Source organism: Squalius cephalus, assembly GCF_949319135.1.
Source record: "Squalius cephalus genome assembly, chromosome: 9".
Lineage (NCBI taxonomy): Eukaryota > Metazoa > Chordata > Actinopteri > Cypriniformes > Leuciscidae > Squalius > Squalius cephalus.
In genome coordinates this window covers 25,076,383-25,099,118 of record NC_137130.1, presented here as the reverse complement: position 1 = coordinate 25,099,118, position 22,736 = coordinate 25,076,383, and the positions used below count along the sequence as shown (strand labels likewise).

The 22,736-nt window shown below is 36.3% G+C and overlaps 1 protein-coding gene across 1 annotated transcript; it reads left to right on the top strand.

Annotated features, from left to right (window-relative positions):
• On the top strand, positions 1–2,969 carry LOC307164665 (serine/threonine-protein kinase pim-2-like; the record flags this gene model as incomplete). Its single annotated transcript, XM_079881699.1, has 10 exons — positions 1–181; positions 308–375; positions 535–715; positions 1,117–1,209; positions 1,285–1,379; positions 1,530–1,580; positions 1,671–2,049; positions 2,225–2,401; positions 2,645–2,733; positions 2,861–2,969. The coding sequence occupies 10 exons, from the start codon at positions 1–3 to the stop codon at positions 2,870–2,872; spliced, it is 1,326 nt and encodes a 441-aa protein (XP_079737825.1). The 3' UTR covers positions 2,873–2,969.
• Positions 2,970–22,736: the final 19,767 nt, after the last annotated feature.

The window sequence follows — 22,736 nt, the reverse complement described above, 5'->3', positions numbered from 1 at the left end:
ATGCCAGGCCCACATGTTTCTGTGCCCACAGGTCCGGCTCACAGGGAGCAGAGCCCAGATGATGGACGTCCGTCCACTTCCTCCAAACACTCTCGCAGAGGTCAGGCACTGAAGAGACAGGTGTACGACTCCCATCAGAGCGCTGAAAATGAGATGCCAATGAGAAAGAGGAGGAGGATGGGTAAGTCTGAGGGTAAAACAAATGACCATTGGAGAATATCACTGATATCACATTTGATTTGACAATATCAATATGACCACACCATATTATATCAAAATATAATTTTTGAAGTTCTTCCTCCTGCAGATCAGCAGGTTCAAACCCCTCCAGCTCCAGGCCACCACAGTCCAGCACTTTTCCGGAATTGGTTTGAGGTATTGGCCCTAATAAGCTACAAATGAATTTGAATATATATTAATATTTGGATGATTTTGACACCTTTGTGTGCATTTGTTTTAAATGTTCTTTGTTTATTGTGATATGGAAAGAAATCAGGGTCAAATCTCTTCTATGTGCTCTATGTATATCATCAGCCTGTTAGTAGTGAGGGAAGTGATAGTCAGGAGAGACAGAGGAAGAAGAGTAGGTCTGTAGATCTGATCACTCTTCACTGGAGTTCTGGAGAGCATCTCTCTCTTCACAGCAGTGGCTCAGCTCAGGGTCAGAAAGTGGAGGATCAGACCACTGCAACCATTAGTGAGAGACACGCTGAGGGTAAATCCAGTGACCAGTTGACAATGTGTAAATGCTCTGTTTATTAGTGCTCTGGACATCATAAAGTCTACATCAGTTTCAGCGAGATATGAGTATCCATTAATGGAAACGTGTCATCCATGGGAACTTAATTAATTAAGGGAATTTTTCTGTTCCCTTGGATGAAGTGCCATTAATTACCATATGTTACAAATTCACACCTATATCAAAATCCCAAAGTTTGATAAAGTTATTCCAGGACATGTCTTAAATATTTAAACAGAACTTTTTTTTTTTTTTTTAAGAATTCATGTAGTAACTGAAGAATCACCATAATATGACTATGCAGTGTTTAATATTTTTTGATTGCATTTAAACATGCTTTTGTTTGATATTCCTTGCTCTATCCGGTGGTCTTGAAGATCATCAGGTTCAAACCCCTCCAGCTCCAGTCCATCACAGTCCAGTCAGTCCAGCACCAGGTCACAACAACAGAGCGGGCGAGACAACTGAGGGTGAGTTTACGGCCATGACCTCAAACATTAAACTCACTGCTGTCCATGCAACTAAATTGAATCATCTTTTTGCAGACAACATTCTGAGCCGGTATGAGATGGGCAGAATGCTTGGTGAGGGATCATTCGGCTCCGTTTATGAAGGGAAACGCTTGGAGGATGGCCTTGAGGTATCGTCATTTTCTTACAATATTTAGCCAGCAAATTATTTTGTCTCACTACATCCATTTCAAATCTTTTTGTGTAGATTTTTTCCACTACAGTATTTATTGCATTTGACATGTTAGAAATGTAACAATGTTTTTTTTTTGGTTGATCAGGTGGCAGTGAAAATTGCCAGAAAGCCGCAGAACCTGAAATACATCTACATTGTAAGTAGCCTACACTCACTATGTGGTTTTCAAATTAAAATATGTAAACATAATGACAACACCTTCATATAATAATGATCTTTCTTCCAGCCTGGTCATCCCGCACCCTTCCCATTAGAGGTCGGCCTATTAATCCTGGCTAATAGGGGCCCCAAAGTTTCAGAGATCATTGAGTTGCTGGACTGGCAGGACCAGCCTGACCAATATATCATGGTCTTGGAGCGTCCCTCACCCTGTGAAGATCTGTGGCATTTTTGTAATCGTCACGAAGGCGTCCTAGATGAGGACACAGCGCGGTTCATCATGGCGCAGGCAACACTGGCTGCTCATATGTGCTGTCGCCGTGGAGTGTTTCACCGGGATGTTAAGCTGGAGAACCTGCTGGTCAACACAGAAACGCTTGAGGTCAAACTGATCGACTTCGGGTGCGGGGATCTCCTGCAGGAATCTGGCTATGAAACATTCTGTGGTATGAATTATGAATCAAACCTGTAGTTTGGGACTTAAGTTCTAGTGACTAGTTCAATTGGTATCATATAAACCATATCTCACATTTGAGGCAGCATTTTTTTAAATTAAAAACACCAGATGTTTTTACCACATGTTATGGTATTTCACCCATCAAACAAATCTTTTTTCTGCAGGCACTCTACGCTACCGCCCACCTGAGTCCTGCGCAGAGGGCAAGTACCACGGGAAACCAGCTACCGTGTGGTCTCTGGGAGTGCTCTTATTCCTGTTGGTGTGTGGACGCTTTCCAGAACCAAGAGACAGGCAAATGATTGATGAAGACATCTGGTCTGATCCTGGCTTGTTAAACGGTAAGATGGCATTCATCACAACAAAGAAGACCAACTTTAAATCATACAAAACAAAGAAAGTACGAAAAAGTAACACCTGAGCCAAGTGGCTGTATAGAAGATAGATATTGGATAATACAAGCACTTTTTCCTGATTTTCTGACCGTACTTTATAGAATAGTGGAATCTTACAGCTTAATACAAAGACAGCAGGTGTAAAGTTGAAGGTAATATAATCTGACTCACTTCTATCGTTCTGCACAGAATGCTGCCTCCTGATTCGATCCCTCCTGAAGGAAAGCCCAAGACAACGGATTTATTTGAGGAAAATCCTTCGACATGAATGGTTTAAGGTAATGAGCCTAAGATCAGCTGCAAATGATTTTGAAGATTATATTCACTTTTCATTGTAAAGATTTTAAAAATGTTTTCTTCTAATTGTAATCTATGACTGTAACCTTTTTTGTTTGTTTGTTTCAGGTCACAGAATAAGACGTAAAGAGCAATGTCAGGATTCCTCTCTTAGCCGCCCCAGAAGTTCCTGTGAAAGCTGCTTCTGCCACGGCCCTCTCCGAAGGATCTCCAGAGAACACCATCTTTGTATATTTGTGAATAATGGCTGTTATTGTTCATTAACTATTATTGTATATACATTTTATATTAATTTTATTGTAATAAAATAAATCATATTTTATATAAACAATATTGGCGTACCTGATTTTGAGAAATGGTATGTGTGTTAGACCGCTTAACATTGTGATTGCTATCAGGATATGAGGAGACTTTCAACTAGCATAACACAATTATTGTTTTTGTAGACAATCACCTATTGCACCTCAGCATTTTCCAAACACTTTTATCTTTATATGGAAACAATTCTGTATTCTTCAGGAGGGGCAGGTCCTCTAACCACCTTATTTTGTATTTTTTATTTTTTAATGCCAGGGTATCAAAAATACAAGTACATAGCAAAAATGTAAAAGTTACATACAATTAAATGATAATAAAATCCATAATTTATACATATATACATGGGCCTATACATACAGGTTTCATATAGCCTATATATACATATAAAAACAAAAGAAAAACAGAACAGAAAACTTTAATGAAATAAAAAGTTGAAAGAAGATTATTGTCTTAAGAGCTTTAAGATTCTTAGATGATGAAATATTTTGGATGTACTGTTGGACCTCTCTCCTAAAAGCAAGGAATGTAGGATTTTGAAGAGAGAATTAACAGTGGTGAATGTGAAATTCTGCAAGGAGCAATAATAGATTATTCATTAGTTTTAGTTTTTTGTATATTAAGCACGTTTTAGCACAAAAGTATATATATATTTAAGTTTAAAGCATGGCTAATTGCCATATAATATATGCAAATCCAATAAAATAAATGTTCAACATTTTTGTTAATTTCCCTAAAATATTTTATAAACATCTTACTTGGATATAGAATTTAAAAGCAGTTCAAATAAAGTCATTTATTTACAGCCGGAACACATCAGATATTTTAATCTCGAAATATTTCGACTTTAATCTCGAAACATTAGGCCTATACATAAAGTCGTAATATTTTGAGAATAAAGTCAAAATTAGCCTACTAGAATACAGTCTTCCATAGAAGTTCTTTGTGTGTGTGTGTGTGTGTGTGTGTGTGTGTGTGTAAAGAAATGCGTTCGTGAAGTTTTTTTTTTTTTTTAAACGTTGGGCTTCCATATCAAATAGCGCATGTGGCTGAAATACATTTTGGTATTTAGGGCCCATGTAAATGCCCATCAAACATTGTCCGACGGCCACTTCGTGTCCCTGGCCAAAACAGTCACGGTAGGATGGCATAAAAAATAATAACAAAGAACAGATATTGTTTTTCAAACTATTTTTCAACCATGATGACGTGTTGGAGGGACATCTTTTTAACGGCCGTTAGACGTCCATGTTTGCTGGGTGACAGTAGCGTACTTCATTAGAAATGCATTTAAATGCCAGAACAAAGCCAATCATCTTTCATCTTTATTTTTTTTATTCATCTTTCCATACAGAACATAATTTATCCATGTGGGCCAAGCGAGTGTCCAATTGGATAAAACGTTCGGGGTGCTTCTTCAGTATAGCTTAACGTTATGTGTTCCGCAAGCCACCTTTGTTGATCTGGAAGTTGGAACCCTCTGTTATTGGTATGTTTAACTTTAAAGTGGTAGATATAAAGTGAAAAACAATACCATTACACTTTTAATGAGTGATTTGTAATGATATTTAATTGTTCAATCAGTATTCCTCTGTGTCGCTTTCACTGTCAGATTGGTTTGAAAATGTAAACTATTACACTTGTTATTCACCTTCACCCAAAAGGTTATTTATTCAGAAAAATGCTCAGCAAAGGTGTATTAATATTTCTGAGGATAACTGATCCTTGTGCATTGTGGCAAAGACACCACTAGGAGGCAGTATAACTCTAAGTCATGTGGTGAGGAGAATAGTTTCATTGTCAGATGATATAGCTTTAGTTGGAGTTGATTTATTTGAATGAATTGAATAAAAGTCTAAACTGAAAGTGCATGACTGCCAGCAGCCCCACATTTATTATGTTAAAAAAATGGGTATTAAAACATTTAAACCATAATTATATGGATCTGATGAATACATTCAGCAATATGCACGGCACTACAAATTCCAATACACAGAAATTAGGATATAGTCTAGTGGGACAAAGCTAAAACAAATGCTAAATAATGTAAAGTTAAAAAGTGGAAACCAGAATTAGTGATTGAAAAATTCATGTCGACTTTATCATAAAAAGATTTATGGCATTTCACTTTTATTTGTATAGTAAATATCCTATTATTTGCGAACACACAATCTCGTTTCCAGGTTCGCATTCTGATAGCATGTGAATCAGCTGCATAGCCTACTGTAATATGCAGCTGATGAAATTAGGCAAAGGATCCACTAAGCAGTGGCCAACAGGTCTCAGAACATCACAAAGAAATATGTTGGCCAATAGATTTACAACCATCAAGGTCAGCAAGCTCAAAGTGACGTCGTACCTCTTTCCATGTCTAAATTAATCACTAGAGTGACCTTAACTCTGTAGCTCACACACACACATAGGAATGAATTACACTTTGATTAAGGTTAGCCACAGTTACGTCCTCGTCAACAACCCTGGGCCTCATGCTTACAGTGTAGCCTATTTGATTGTCTTTCATGCATTACCCTTCCACTTTCTGTTTTTGGTGGCATAAGAGAATATGAAAGGCTGTTTTTGATGGAAAATTTAAAGTAGGATAAATGTCTCTTATTTACAATTCGACGAAGCATGCTGTGTGATTAAGAAATTATATTCCTTATGTAATCTAATTAAGAATATTTCCCGTGCTGGATTTAGATGGAGCCCCTGGGAGCAACTAAAACACAAATGGTGTGAAACTGGCAATGGCATTCAGCTGTTAGCTGATTACATTGATTCCATTTATTTGTGACTGTTTTCCAGTCACTTCACTCCTGAAGGTGAGCATTTCATCTCCATATAAACGCTTTGAGCTCGGAGCCCTTCTGTAGACTCTGAATCTCGCCGAGCAGATTGGAAAACGCAAAGCGTTTTGGGATAATCAATACGGACATGGATCAATGCAGATAATTATTGATTTAATTCATTTACACACTCAACTTTCTCCTCATTCACTTATGCAATTAGAATATGAAATTGCCAACATAGCATATTACTAAGGTATGGTTTGCACATATCATCATCTATTTGAGAGTTGAAATTGGGAAATTTTATTTCACTGCACTGGTATGTGGGCAGTGATCTTAATCTAAAAACAGCCTAAAAAGACACTAAGTTTCCATACACTTGTCAATCGAATTATCTGAAGTTCGGTAAAAAAAAACAAAAAAAAACTCATGCGAATAAAGCTGGTGAAAGTGTGTTTCCATCCAACGGCTTTAAAGCGAATAAAAACCTGTGCGTAATGACGTCACATGCTGTTTTGCGATCAAATTGGTATATCGAATTGATTTGAGACATTTTAAGGTGTTTCCATTCATTTTCGCACTGAATCGCACAACATTCAAGCCAACATTTGCGAACAAAGTTTTGCTAAACAAAATGGAACGCGGCAAATTAACGTTAATCAGCGTTTAATCTCATAAGCCGTAGCCTATATCAATCAAGATGAAAATCCGATGAGACCGAACGTATTTCATTTGAGTCGATATTCATGAAATTCAATCGAATTTTACTGTTTCCATAAGGCATTTTTCATTCGATATCACTTAATTCGTATAAAAACGTGTGGATGGAAACATGGCTAACTAAGTCCCGTTCACACCAAGAACGATAACTATAATGATACCTATATTAGTGTCCACACCATCGGACGATACCGTTCTGTTTATTCTAAATGCGTACAGTGCAGTTTTGTCGTTGCATGCTTTAAGTGCTTGAGCTCTTTTAAGCAGGATAGATTTTGATTGGCTGTCGATGTTTTTATAGTTCATCAGCTGAAAAAAAAAAAAAAAAGTTCTGAAAGTGATTCCAACAATATTGTTTCTCTGTGCTGTTATCGTTATAGTTGTGGTGTAAACTCTGCTGTTCTTCTACATTTAGAATAATTTTCAGAGCTTAATATTTCATTATAGTTGTTGTCCTTTATGTGAATGGGCCTTTAATGTGGAATTCAGATTGTTTGATTCAGTTTTGACCTGATTTTTCATTTGAACTTCTTAACCATATCTTAAATATTCAAAGCTATAACATGCCAGCTGTCATTGTGTTGTTTTTAGTTATGTAAGTTTTCAAAGGATAGAGAGCCAAACTCTTTTTGATCTGTTAATCATTACTAGTAGCTGCTTACAAAAAACGTCCAGTCTTCTCAGCAAAACTTCTCCGAACTTTGACTAAAACATTCTGTCGAGGTTCTCTCAAAACTACAAACGAAATGTTCTTGCAGTAATGCTAATGTTAATTTTAAAGATAAATGTCCTCAAAACATCAGCATGAAAATGCTATTAATACATTGTTAGAGTAACATTCTTTAAATGTTGGTATGAGCAGTTTGACCATTCTTAATTTAAATTTACATTCATGAGTTAATAAATTATCATGTTATTTAATCATTTTACTTTCTTATTTTATTGTTCTGAAACCATATTTTAGCACTATAGCTCACTTAGCATCATTTCTGACAGGATGTTTGCGTAACAAGAAAATTAATGTTCATTTAGCCAACGAAAATGTTCTTAAAACATTACAAAATGGTAGTTTGGCTTATTGGCTACATGAGGTATAATCTCAATCTGGGTTGTTAGGCCCAAGACATCTGTTCTTGGTGTGAGTTTTTGTGTGTGTGTGATTTTAGGCTTATGGTTTTGACCGTTTATACGGTCTCTCAAAGTTCTAATCATGGTTTATCACGAATGGATTTACAGAATTTGTAACAGGGTTTAATCCTGTGACAGTTAAAGCACACTGGTAATTTATCAGCCATGTCTTAACGTGAGGTTTGATAGGGTCTAATTGGTGGATTAGGGCCTTGTTAAAACAGATTAAGACTGATGGGATTGAGTGGCTGTGAGAGAGATGAGACAAAACGGGAGACGCAGCACGAGTTAGGGGTGTCGCTGGGAATTAGTTGATTAAAGGAGCCTCTACAGTGGCAGGCCCAGGAGGAGGCGTAGGATCGTGATTTATTCCTGCTAGTGGGTGGTGGTGTAACATTTGTGTATTCTTACACACTGTTGTCAGAGCGAGAGTGAAAAGTCTTCATCGATTTGTACCCATTATCATGTCAATAGACTAAGAGGGGTTGGGCAAAAACGCACACACACACACACACACACACACACACACACACACACACACACACACACACACACACACACACACACACACACACACACACACACACACACACACACACACACACACACACACACACACACACACACACACACACACGCACGCATGCTTCTGTTCCCTCCTTCTGTGTGAGTTTTTGAAATAATTCAGTGGAATTCTTTCCCTGGCACACATTCTCTCTCTCACTCGCTGTCACACACACACACACACACACACACACACCCTCCAGAGTCCTTTTACCGTAAACCTGATTCATTTTCCTGAAACAGTGACATAGACAAGCCTTCATGTTGATTAAATGGATGGGCAGTGTTGAAACACCAGGATATTGCTACACTGTTGCATATTTTATCAGAAAATTTGTAATATTGATATGTAACCGTGTGAGCATGCATCTAAATACACCAAATGTTTTGCAAATGTTTCTACACTTAATCTATAGTTAGTTCTCACACTCAAGGTTACAAATAAAAGCTGAGTTTGGCCTTGCTGGAACCATTGAGAATTCATTTCAAGGATTTAAAAGGACATTTTCAGAGTAGCCCATGATAACCCTTACGAACAAGAAGTATACTTCAAGTTCATTTTATGAAGTTCAAATATATTGTATACTTTATGTAGTAAGTACTAATATCAATGTACTAGTAGTAAACTTGTAGTGTACTATTTAAATTGGCTTGGGACTAAATTGGCTCACTTTTTAGTATATAAAATGACATGTTTAAGTGTACTATAAGTGTAACAGTAGTAAAATTTAGTTCACAACTACGTTTCTCATTTATACTGCATCTGTACTACAAGTGAACATAAGTATTCTAGTGGTTTACTATTTTAATACTTGCAGTATTTTTATTTTATTTTATGAAAGTACACTTTGAAGTGTACTCTAGTTAGTTTTATACTGCAAGTTTTCTTTAAGTGAATACAACATCATACTTATAGTTTCTATTTGTATATTATTTTTGCACTTTAAGTACTAATATGTTCCTATTTAGGTATTCATTTTTTATACTTGAAATATACTATTAACTGTACTTTAACTCTTTCTATTTCAAAAACAATTTATTCTAGCTTCATGCATACTTTTTATCAACACTTGAATGTGGGTAAGTTTCATAAAACATTACATTTGCGTAAGCAATCTTTTTTCACTTGTTTGTTTCTGCTTCTTCTTCACCTGTGTTTGAATCCGGAGATTCTTTCAGAAGATGTGTAATAGCGCCCCCTACCGTATAACAGTAAAAAACATGGATTGCTGGAAAATTCTAGCCAAGAAATCTAGACGCACCCTAGCGGCAGCAAAATTTATTTTGCAGCCAGTGTGGTCAGTCAACTCTCCGTTGACTTTCGAGCTGGAAAAAACAAACTCAGGTTAGGCCAAACACATTGTGTATAGAGTAGGAGGGGCGGGCTTAACATAATGACGACAGATTTGCGACAGTTCCCTGCTACTTGAAAACAAAGAAGATGGCGGCTGCTGCTGGCGAACAGCGGTCTTTCGAATCGGCTTTGGTCGCGACTCTGGAGGACTTGGAGTTAAGCTTTTCTTTGAGAAAAGGGCAAAGAACGGCACTTAAGTCATTTTTTAAAAAGGAAGATGTGTTCGGAGTTTTGCCGACTGGATACGACAAAAGTTTAATACCAACTAGCCTTCTTCGTTGCTCTGATTGGTTGTAGCGCTATCCTATTGCATGCAGAGGGATTTTGAGAGACAACCGTTTATCCCGCCCCTCGGATTGAGCCGTGCCAATGGTGAATTGCCAGACCTAACATCTTGATGGTCTGGCTTGCCAGGCTAGGAAAATTCTGTCAATGGCGGGAAAGAGTAAAGTAGATATTAGTAACAAATCTGTTTTCTTTATAAAGCAATATTTTCAAACTATGTATATTTATAAAACATTATGTAAAACTATGTGAAAAAGTATTTAATAGGCTACTCAATCAAAAGAGTAAACACGACTACAAGCCAAGTATACTTAGAATACTTCATCATACTTTTAAATATAAATACTTATTTATATTTATACTTATAGCAATTTTAAGTTTATTTCTGAGAATTACATAAAAAGTAGACTGAAAGTATACTTTCTTATTTTTAGTTAACAAGAAGCATACCACCCTTCGAACTTCTTTTTCGTAAGGGTAAGTTTAGTCAAAGAAACAGAAATAGACATTTCTAGATATGCAGAACCGGAAAAGAAAATTTGAAAAGCACCTGAATCCTGAATCAAAGTGCATTGTAGTCCAATTCTGAACTTAATCTCCTGGTCTCTATTATTGACACTTCATATAATAAAAGACAGATTATATATTCTATAACGTTAGCTATGCTGAGAGCCTTTAATGCCTCATACGCACTTAAAGTTCTCTGTGATTTGTTTTCATTGACCTGTAAACAATACCAGGTGTTAAAATGTCAACCATTTCCAAAGACAAATGACAATCTGTCCTTTGATGGTTATTAATCGAGGACTTCTGTTCCCATTGAAGAGTCACACTGCAGTATGGCTCTTTACCAATGCAAACAGCAGAAACAAACAAACTCAGAGACACAGGTACGCAAGATTAAATTTGTGGGTGAGGCCATGATTTAATAGAGCATTCATTGTAATTTTATTCTTTATTCAAGAGACCATTTTAGATGATCTAACTGCTGCTGAATAAACTTGAGTGAATGAATAGAAATTAAATCCCCCATTCAAGTTTGCTTTGTCTGTAAGGAAGAAAGAAAAAAAACAGTTGATGCTGTGCTTTTATATATAAACTATTATATATACTGTACTATACTACTATATACTATTATATACAATTATATTATATTATATTATATTGCATTATTAGACTGAATTAATGCCAAATTATTTTCCTGTTGCACAACTAGTATGGCTAACAATGCCAAGGTCACAGGGTTTGATTCTCACACCAATAAAATGTGTACTTGAAATGTAATGCAAGTCGCTTTGGAGCATCTGTCTTCAAAGTATCTTTAAATCCATGTCTGGCTATTTCAGTTGCATGCAAGTTCCAATTAAATAGTTTTTTTGCATTGTACATTCTTTATGCAAAATGTTTTGTATTAGTAAAAGGCATTAAACTAGGCATTCATCAGTGCTTGCAAAGGACATATTAATCACAGAATAGGGACAGCAGGACATTTAACTAATGCATGACCAGATGTACCATTTAGCAGTGCTGCAGTGTTTTAATTAGTCCAATTGCAGCGAGTGTTCAACCCTTCAACCACACCACCGCATTTAAGGGTTAAGCAGCCTGATAAATGGCTTCTTTCACTGAATACAAGCTTTTGGCTGAGCTGGGGCTCATTTTGTCTGCATCCCCCCCACCTCCCATCTCCTCCTCCCTCTTGTCTCTGTGGGGTCAGTCAGTGAGACGATAATTGAGAGATTCCCAAACAGTAATCTTTTATCTGCCTGATTGACCTCACGTCCTATTCAGTAGAAAGCAACTAAGTGACATCTGTTGACTCTGCTTGAAAAGGACATCGCAGGCTGCATTTGTTTAAGTGGCTGTACACCCTTTGTGATCGCAGTGTCCTCTGCTTTTATTAACATGATGAGCTGTTAAACACTCTAGCTTGTTTTCGGAGGTGACATTAGCTTTTCTTGACGCCAAGTGGACAATTCACAGGAAAACGAATTCAGCTATAGTCACACATTGCACAAAGAAATCTTCTTATTTATCAGGAACTTATGAAAAACACCAAGATATATTAGTTGCTCATAAGGATTGTGCATGTAATAATGCCAATGTCTAATAATGCCTAAGAAATCTTATTAGGAGAAAAACAGGTGGTGAAAACCTGTAGTTTTCCCAGTAAAAGAGACCCAAAAATGTACTCACCCTCAAGTTGTTCCAAACCTTTATGAATTTTTTTCTTCTGCTGAACACAAAACTTAAGAAGATATTTTGAAGAATATGAGTATGGAGAAAAAATACAATGGAAGTCAATGGGGTCCATCAACTGTTTGGTTACCGACATACTTCAATCCTCTTGTGTTCAGCAGAAGAAAGAAGTTCATACAGGTTTGGAACAACTTGAGGGCGAGTAAATGCTGACAGAATTTTCATTTTTGGGTGTACTATCACTTTAACTTGCAATACATGCACTAAAATAGCTTGTGCTTTTAAAATAGATTCTGCATAAATGTATTTTTTTAATCTTATTAAGGCTGATCTAAGAGTGAATGACAAAATGAAAATGGTTGGAATAGTGTGCTTTAGCATAATGGTCTTATTTTAGAATGCATGTATGCAATGTATGACCTTCCTAGATTTGACTCCAAACATGTTGCGACCGTTCCTCAATAAATCATCCGTCTTAATCAAAGTAGAACCCTCCTCCATCACTAAAGCAGTGCAGCGAGTCCAATTCCACTACACAATGCGGCATAATGGAACTATTTATTTCCATAATGCCGCATTGTCACTGTGATGTTGTGCCCTCGGGACGATGACGGAGAGGCGGAAGGATCGAGGAGAGGTGACGAAGTGCTAGAACAGAAAGGGTGGGGGGTTTCTAATTAGCGAATGAAATTTCATGTTGGGCTCCATAGGAGATAAATTAGCTTTTGACAGCTCCTCCCTTTCAGCTTGTCAGAACCTCTGACAGAACGGCCAGTTAACGGATTGCTAATTCCTCTTTTAGGCCTCCCTGGTCCGGACTGCTGGTCCAAGACCATTTCCTAAATGGGCTGAAGCCATATGTAGAGCTGGCAACATGCCACTTTACACAGATGCAGCAATACAAACCCCATCTCATGCATAAAACGTAACTGTTTTGGTGGTGATTTCGTATGAATTCATTCTACTTGATGTAAAAAATCTAAGCATGAAGGTCTACCCTTAAACCTAACCATCAGAGAGGAGTAAGCAGATCATATAGAAGCATAAAAAATGAGATCGTACAAATTCATACGTATTAGCCACCAAGTTACCAAAATGTAAAATTTTCCACGAGTGTGTCTCAGTTACACCTAAAGCATGCGATGACTGCACATTGATGAAAACGCTAAATTATCCAAATTGACAGAGTGTGTTAAAGATATAAAAGATTGGATGACGCGTAATTTTATTTTATTAAATCCAGACAAGACAGAGGTAATACTTATCGGTTCAAAAAACCGCCCACAAAACCTCTCACAATACAACTTTAACATAGTAGGATGTCCTGTTACTTTATCCTCTACAGTAAAAGACCTGGGTGTTATACTAGATTGCAACCTGTCTTTTGAAAATCATATTTCATATGTTACAAAAACAGCCTTTTTCCACCTTAGAAACATTGCTAAGCTACGTAATATGCTATCAGTTTCTGATGCAGAAAAGTTAGTTCATGCATTCATGACCTCGAGACTAGATTACTGTAATGCTTTATTAGCCGGTTGTCCTGCATCCTCAATAAACAAGCTACAGTTAGTCCAAAATGCAGCTGCTAGAGTTCTTACTAGATCAAGAAAATATGATCATATAACACCGATTTTAACATCACTACATTGGTTACCTATAAAGTCCCGTATTAATTACAAGGTATTGCTACTGACTTATAAAGCCCTAAACGGCTTAGCTCCAGTCTATTTAACGGATCTTCTATCGCCCTATAATCCAATGCGCTCTTTAAGATCACTAAATTCGAGGCTTTTGGTCATACCTAGGATATCCTGATCCACCAAAGGAGGGAGAGCATTTTCACATTTAGCTCCAAAACTCTGGAATAGTCTTCCTGATACTGTTCGTTGCTCAGACTCGCTCTCCCAGTTTAAAACTAGATTAAAGACGCATCTCTTCAGCCAGGCATTCATATAATATTTTTAATCTTACAGTTAAATCCGGTCTCTAGTTCATAAACGCCAGAGGAGAACTGGCCCCCGACTGAGCCTGGGTTCTCCCAAGGTTTTTTTTCTCCATTAGGTCACCTGATGGAGTTTTAGGTCACCATTAGGTCACTTGATGGAGTTTTTCGGTTCCTTGACACTGTTGCCTTTGGCTTGCTCAGTTGGGGATATTTTGGGGATATTTAATTTAATTTTATCAATCAATAAATTCCACTAGAAACAAACCTTGTTGTATTATTTTAATTTAATACTGTGAAGCTGCTTTGATACAATCTGTATTGTGAAAAGCACTATACAAATACACTTGATTTGACTTGACTTGACTTGACATTGTCAAAACTCGCTATAGACCTTATGTAGCCCCTCCCCTTTTCAGCGCTGCGCTCGTTGTGTTCTGTCTTCCGGTTTGTATTTCCACAGCATGAAGGTAAGATCTTACGGATTTATGAACGAATCGCTCGTTTTAAAACCTTCCTGCTCTACTGACATTAGTTATTACATCCACTTCAGACATTACAGTGCTAATGATAACTTTCATTAACTCTACAATAAGGAAATCCACTTCACCAGCTAATTACTCTTCGACAACGATGCCATAGAAATATCCGCAAAAACGGAAGTTCAAAGACAAATCTCAATATGGCTGCGTGCTTGTTTCACTGGTGCATAAGGTCTATAAACCTTCTTCATATGTTTCCATCCAAAGTAGCAAATTTAACTTATGCACAAAATTGTAATATCGCATAAAACTTTTGCGAACAAGGCGTTTCTTTGGTTCATCTATGGTTCTATGAAGAACCTTTAACATCCATTGAACCTTTTCATTGCTCAAAAGGTTCTTTATAGTGAATTTTACAGGATGAATTTATAGTGAACAAAGGTTCTTCAGATTATTAAAAGGTTCTTTACACTAAGAAAAAAGTGGTTCTTTTAACAACTGATCACTGAAAGTTTTTTCGGGGGCACAAGATGGTTCTTCTATGGCATCACTGTGAAAACCCAGGCATTTCAGAATGATCAAACCAAAATTTGAGAGATTCTGTACAATAAAATTGGTTCGCTTATCCAGTCACATCCACTGTTGAGGCAAAGTCACGAGTTTGTTGTTTTTTGCACATTGAGGGATTCATTGTGTTTCCATCGTAGCATAGGGCATGTCTTCTTATTGGATAAAAAAATGTATATGCCTCATTTGAGTGCATAGGTTTTTTAATGAGAATTTGTAAAAAAAAATTCGCATCGTGCCGTTTCCATTCCAGCGATATCCCAAAATGCTCAAAAATAGGTGGATGGAAACATATATTGTCATTGATCTTAAGTGCAGGAGGCTTGTACAGTTCAGCTTATTGCCTGCTAAATTATTTTGAGTCGTGATAATGTCAATCTTATTATTATGAAACGTATTATATTGTTATTATATTATTTGACGATTTATTTAAGACAGTCGACATGGAAAAAATCTGAACTAGATTAAAATCTGATTAAAACCTGTAAATAAGCAGAAAGTTTTGGAGTTCGATTTTTATAGAGTGTACATTTCTTTTGTCTAAAATTCTACATTTTCACATCACTATTCATAAACCCGAATTTGAGATCATTTGAATTTCTTTGTACAAAAGATCAGATGTTCTTGCTTCCATTGAAACACAATATGTTCATCGGAATATACCTAATTTCATTCTGAAATATACATTTTTCAATAAAACTTTTCGCTATTGTTAAGGGAAAAATATTCAATTTGAAAAATGCAGCATTTTCACTAGTGTTCCCAAGACCCAAGTTTCAGTAATGTTCAAGATACTAAATTATTCACAAGTGAGATTTCTTTCTGGATGAGAACATGCTTTTTAGGACCCTTTCTGTGCCCCCTAGACTTGATCCCCTTATAGATCATCACACATTTAAATACACCTCGCAGCCTATGCAGTCACTCTGCAAATTGGCATAGATTTGCAAAGCAAATATTAAATTTTAACGACAACCTTCCAGACAAACACAGAGATTTAATGTGCGCATGTCATTATCTAAGAGAATATTTAATGAATTCCTGATGGAAATCCGATGCTGTAATTTATGAATGACAGGTTTATGATATAAAAGCACAGACATAATCAGTACATAAAGGGATCGCAGGCTGTACACAGATATTTGTTTCAGAGTTATTCACGATGGCTATTCAAATATTGGCTATTCATGGGATATTCAAATGGCTAATGGTGTGTAGCTATACATTTCGATTGGGGTTAAAAGCTAAAGGTTATCGTTTTTTTTATTTGTAGTGTTTTTGCTTTTCTGCATTCTACTTAAGATATGCAAATCTCATTCTTTTCTTTTTAAGAAAGCATTACTTAGCATGTGAACTATGGGAAGGGTGCACAATTCAGAAAAGTGAGGTGGTTTTGAATTATGGCTGCATGTGGTCCCTTCATTCCTGCCACAGTGAGGACTGTCTGATTAAAAAACATATAGTCTATTGGTGGGTGGGGATGCTTATCCTACAGCAGGATTAGGTGCAACCATTCGGACGAGCAGGGCTAATTGAACTGTCATATTTAATTTGCTCACCTCTGACAGCCACACACACATACAACCCTCGATGAAACTGTGAGCTGACTAGGATGGTCCTGGAAGATAAACACAGAGCCTGATTAGATGTAGTAGTTATCCATCATACCTGTCCTGTTATATATCTACAGACTGACCAAACACACACATACCCGTACACAAAGGCCACGGCAATTCAGCCCTGGCTTATGTGCATGTTGTTTGATTTTTGCTTTGCTAATTAAATTTCACCCTGACATATAAAAATACGGCTATACTTTGGAAGTTATTACATTGTGGTTCAGGAATCTGGAATGATATCCCATAAATTATTGTGGCTCAGGAGCAGAAATGACCCCAAAGAAATGTACTGATTAAACTGGTTTAATATTTTATATGTCTGGAAAGAGATTGCATTGCATGTATTTAGTTTATTTATTTACTATTCCTTTTTTTTATGAAATGTATACATTTCATTAGATGTTTCATTAAAATAAAATAAAAATCCACCTATTTTAACTTATAAACTTAGTTTAGTTGCTGCCTTAAAGTACTTTTGAAAAAGGGATTCATAGTAAAATCGATACTGTTATTATAAAAACATACACTAAATTGCCAAAAGTTGGGATTACATGCACATGAACTTTAATGACATCCCATTCTTAATCCGTAGGGTTTAATATGGAGTTGGCCCACCTTTTGCAGCTATAACAGTTTCAACTCTTCTTTCCACCAAGTTTAGGAGTGTGTTTATGGGACTTTTTGACCATTCTTCTAGAAGCGCATTTGTGAGGTCAGGCACTGATGTTGGACAAGAAGTCCTGGCTCGCAGTCTCCGCTCTAATTCATCCCAAAGGTGGTCTATCGGGGTGAGGTCAGGACTCTTTGCAGGCCAGTCAAGTTCTTCCACACCAAATTCGCTCATCCATGTCTTAATGGACCTTGCTTTGTGCAATGATGCATAGTCATGTTGGAACAGGAAGGGGCCATCCCCAAACTGTTCCCACAAAGTTGGGAGCATGAAATTGTCCAAAATGCCTTGGTACTGTATGCTGAAGTATTAAGAGTTCATTTCACTGGAACTAAGGGGTCAAGCCCAACCCCTGAAAAACAACCCCACACCATAATCCCTCCTCCACCAAACTTTACACTTGGCACAATGCAGTCAGACAAGTACCGTTCCCCTGGCAACCGCCAAACCCAGACTTGTCCATCGGATTGCCAGATAGAGAAGTGGGATTCGTCACTCCAGAGAACGTGCTTTACATCACTGCATTTGACGCTTTGCATTGCACTTGGTGATTTAAGGCTTGGATGCAGCTGCTCGGCCATGGAAACCCATTCCATGAAGCTCTCTAAGTTCTTGAGCTAATCTGAAGGCCACACGAAGTTCGGAGGTCTGTATTGACTCTTCAGAAAGTTGGTGACTTCTGTCCGTCTCAGCATGCGCTGACCCCACTCTGTGATTTTACGTGGCCTACCACTTCGTGGCATAGTTGCTGTTGTTCCCAACTGCTTCCACTTTGTTATAATACCACTAACAGTTGACCATGGAATATTTAGTAGTGAGGAAATTTCACGAATGGACTTATTGCACAGGTGGCAACCACGCTTGAATTCACTGAGCTCCTGAGAGAGACCCATTCTTTCACAAATGTTTGTAGAAGCAGTCTGCATGCCTAGGTGCTTGATTTTATACAACTGTGGCCATGGAAGTGATTGGAACACTTGAATTCAATGATTTGGAGGGATGTCCCAATACTTTTGGCAATATAGTGTAGTTTGCCAGTTTTACTGATCTTCCAATTTTTTTTGAGTGCAATGATTGGTATAGCATTCTATTTATTTATTTATTTATATGAAATATATAATGTCATGTTTGTACTGCACTTTTATTTATGTATTTAATTTTTTAATGAAATGTATAATGCCATAATTGGTATTGCTCTTTTATGTATTAATTTATTTATAATGTCATAATTGATATTGCACTTTTAAAATAAATTTCATTAAAATTTCATTTAAATAAATAAATAAATAAATAGAGTCCAATACCAATTATGACATTATACATTTCATTAAAATAAATAAATAAATAATATAATTATTGGTACTGCATTTTTATTTTTTTACTATAAAATGTAATTCCATAATTGGTATTGCACGTTTATTTATTTATTTACTTTTTTTTTTAAGAAATGTATAATTTCATAATTACTATGGCATATTTTTTTTATGAAATGTCTCAATTGGTAACAGAGAATTATATGTTTTTGTGTTTTTTTATCTCAGGAAAAGAACCACCCACGATGCACCACCAGCTCCTGATGTTGCCACCATTTCTTCCGGAGCAACAGATGTTTGTAGCAGCTCTGCGGGACTAATTATCCATCCCAGTCATCCTCTGTGTAGTACGTGCACGTGTGTGTTGAACTTTCTGTTATGCTTTAACTCAACAACGGTAGGATTTACCAGTAATTATCCAGAAACACACCCCTCTTGCCTCAGCCATTGTCTTGATGTCTCTGCAACATAGCTGTCATTAATCAAACGATTCAACGCAGGCCTGAACTGGTTAACCTGCACCGCCCAGCCCTGGTTACTGAGGAAGTTTTCAATTCCCTCTGGTCAATCACAAGGACACAAGAGTGCAACAATGGGATGGTTCTGAATGGAAATTAAAATAAGATGCAACAATTCAGTGGAATCCAGCATGCAATTTTAACTTTTGGTAGGTCTGGACAAAGACTTAAATTCGCTGAGTAGGAAGGCTGGAATTGGAAATTAGACAGCACATTAGCTTTAAAGCTGTCACTGAAACCTACACAAGCATAGCACATTGCTATTTTTTTACATCTGACCTAGAGCAAGAGGTCAGACAGTTACGAAAGGGGCAGCCCATGTTGCATTTGTATATGAATAGCTGTCTATTCAGTGACTCTTTTACAGTCTCTTGAATACAAGTGTTGGCTCCCTTCTGGACAGCCAGAATGCTGAGTGCTTGCACTTTTGGCAGGCTTGTTAGGCATCTGTGGTCTCCTTTTTTAGAAAGAGGACATTTATTTGTAGATCTGTCTTGAAAAATAGTGTTGCCATTTTACTCACTCTTCAAATTTCACAGTATACAAATGTATTAAAATCAAATCATTTTAAAGTCAAATATTTGTAAAAAAATAAATATTTGTATTTGTATAGTTTTTCAGTCCTCACATTTGTAAAGCGCTTTTCAGCAATAACCACTTTGGGTCCTTTGTGCCATGAAACATTTCATTCATTTAGATGTGTTTCTGGCCCATTCACTCAGTTGTATATGCTTCAGGTTGCTCGGGTAAGTCAATTTTTAAATAGCACAGTTTCTGAATTGTTGGGGATCAGGGTAGAAACCTGCTCAATATTATGCTTTTTGAAAACTCCAGATGAATTTTCACATGGGAAAAAAAAGTTGCCTCAAATTTGTAAGTACAATCAACTTGGATGTTTAAGTCATTTCAACTTAAATTACATTAAACACTTAACAATTTGTATACTTGTGTAACTTGTTTAAAAAAAAGTTGAAAATTGCTTAACTTATTTTGATTTCATTTTTTGAGTTAAAGCAAAGTAAAAACATATGTTGTAATACCTTATTGATCATATAATTTGTACAGTGTGGTTCTGGCTTCTTTTGTGTCTTTTATTTAGTTATTTGCATTTTTAGGGACCAGGGACCCAATTTACTACATTAATTTAGTTATTGATGTTATTGTGTACCTTTATTTGTAACAAATTATTTTCAATTGAATACAAACTGTTCTAATTGATCTTCTTTTAAACGAACTTTAGTTTCATTTTCACAGCTGTACCCCAACCCCAAAGATATAGGCTACTTAATGTGGTACTCATTGTATTCTATTGTTTGCAGAGGTCTTTTTAACACAATGTTGCATTTAAAAAAGGTGTATTAATTGTATAATATTTATAGCCTAATGATTAATAATATTAGTATTTGATAACTAATTTGATTCAGTGCCTTAAAATAATAATAAATGAATCATTATTTGAAACATTTTATTATGCCATTTCATTTATTTTCATTTTATTTATATTGATATTGGAGAGAGTAGATTTCAGTCTGAAAAACAAAACAATGAAACCATGTTAAAATCATCATCTAATTATTTTAATTTCCGAATGAATGAAAAGTAAGCCACTGACAGCAAGAATATATTAATTGCAGTGCTTAAAAGTGGGGATTCACACAATTGCAACTTTTTTTTTCATCAAATAGCACTTTTGAGCTGTTGGAGGCAAATAAATGTAAAACTGAATTACCATCACAGGTTACCTCAAAATATATGCCATTTATTTTTCTTTCCAGAAATGAAAGAAAATAAAGGCCAATCTTTTTATTATCTTTTCTGCTGTGTAAACTCTACCACTGTTAATGATTGACATGGTAGAAGCCTAATAATTGACCTTTATCTTCCTAATGAACTGAGATTAATTATAACCTCAAGGTCTTGTCTGGGAACTCACTGACAGTGCTGAGAGCATGACCAGACTTCCCATGAGAAAAACAAATAGGCCTAACTGAGAATTAAATTGTTTAGACGACTTAAAACAGCAGTCTCCATGTGTGAAAGCTATGACTTAGAGCTACTGAATAATATTGGCATCTTTCTCGTTTTTGAATCAATGTTTTTTTTCTTTCTAATATATAAACGCACTCCACTTTCTAACTTGTTGGCACGCTACCATAGTGTCAGATCGTTATTCTCTCCAAACGTCTCCTAGTTGTTTCGACATTCGTTAGGCTACTGGAAAAACAAGCAGCAAATTACCGGCAGATAATGTCAGAACATCACAACTGCAGCATGTGCGTTTGCGTTTCATGCTTGTCGATTTATTTGTGCATTAGTATATGTTTGCACCTGATAAGAAGAAATAGGGGTGAGCGGGTGGTCATGCAAACACGCCGCATTACTAGTGTGTGTGAGAAAAGTAAGGCGGCATCGCACCTGCGAGCGCGCGGAGTGAAAAGGTCAACATGTCCGCCATTGTCCCTTTGTCAAGGTTAGTGTGAGTTAGCAATGTATTTGAACCTTTAAGTAGGCTATTTAATACACCATTCAGGAAAAACCTGAAACTTAATTTCAGTAAGAGTGCAATTTATGTTGAATTCCTCCTCTGTGCATTATGCAGTCCTCTTCAGTGCTCTAAATAAGCTACTTTAGTTAGTCAAGTAGCCTTGTAAAATTTGAATTGCCATCTGTATGTGACATAACGAGAGCATAGCCTATAGCCAGATAAACGACTGGCTATTCAGAACCAAATATATTTCAGATTACAAGATTTTTGCACGTCATTTGATATTAATCTCTTTAGCATTTGCATTTTAAAAAACACTAGGTTTCGATTCTATTCTTTCAAATAATTTTTAAAATGGTTATAGGCCTATCGTTGCAATTTTAATTAATAATTGGACTCTATTATTAATTATATTCAATAAGGCTTACTTGGACCTAACATATAAATCTTAAACATTTTGTTCCACTAAGAATTAGGCTACTGATGAGGAAATCACGTTTAATAAAAATAAATATTGTCATAACATAACCGTGTAAACCCAATCTTTATACAGTGAATTAAGAAACCAGTCGAAATCATATCTATAATGTGAATGAATATGTAAACTATTTGTGAGATATTTTGATTGCTAGGCTAATATGCTGTAGGCTATTTGTAAAAAAAACCTTTTCTGTACATTTGCCTAATCGCTTATTGTTGTTTTTTTACGTTGCTGTTTTCTTAATATTGTCCATTACATAGGCCTAGCCTATTGCAAATAATTCGGTAGACACAAATTATTTTTATAAGACCAATTTTTGTGAACAAAATGTTTGTGTGGCTAATAGGCTATAATATTTCATATTTTTATCAATCGACCGATAAGTCAAGATATGTAAATTTTATGGCTTGATGTTGAAATAAATTCCTGTGTAGTGAATTAATTAGAATGTATTGGAAGATTCTCAACTATAAGGGCATCCAAATGAACCAATCAGAGAGTGTTTAGGAGGAGCGTGCTAGAGCGCGAGACAGTCAAAAACTGATGCCTG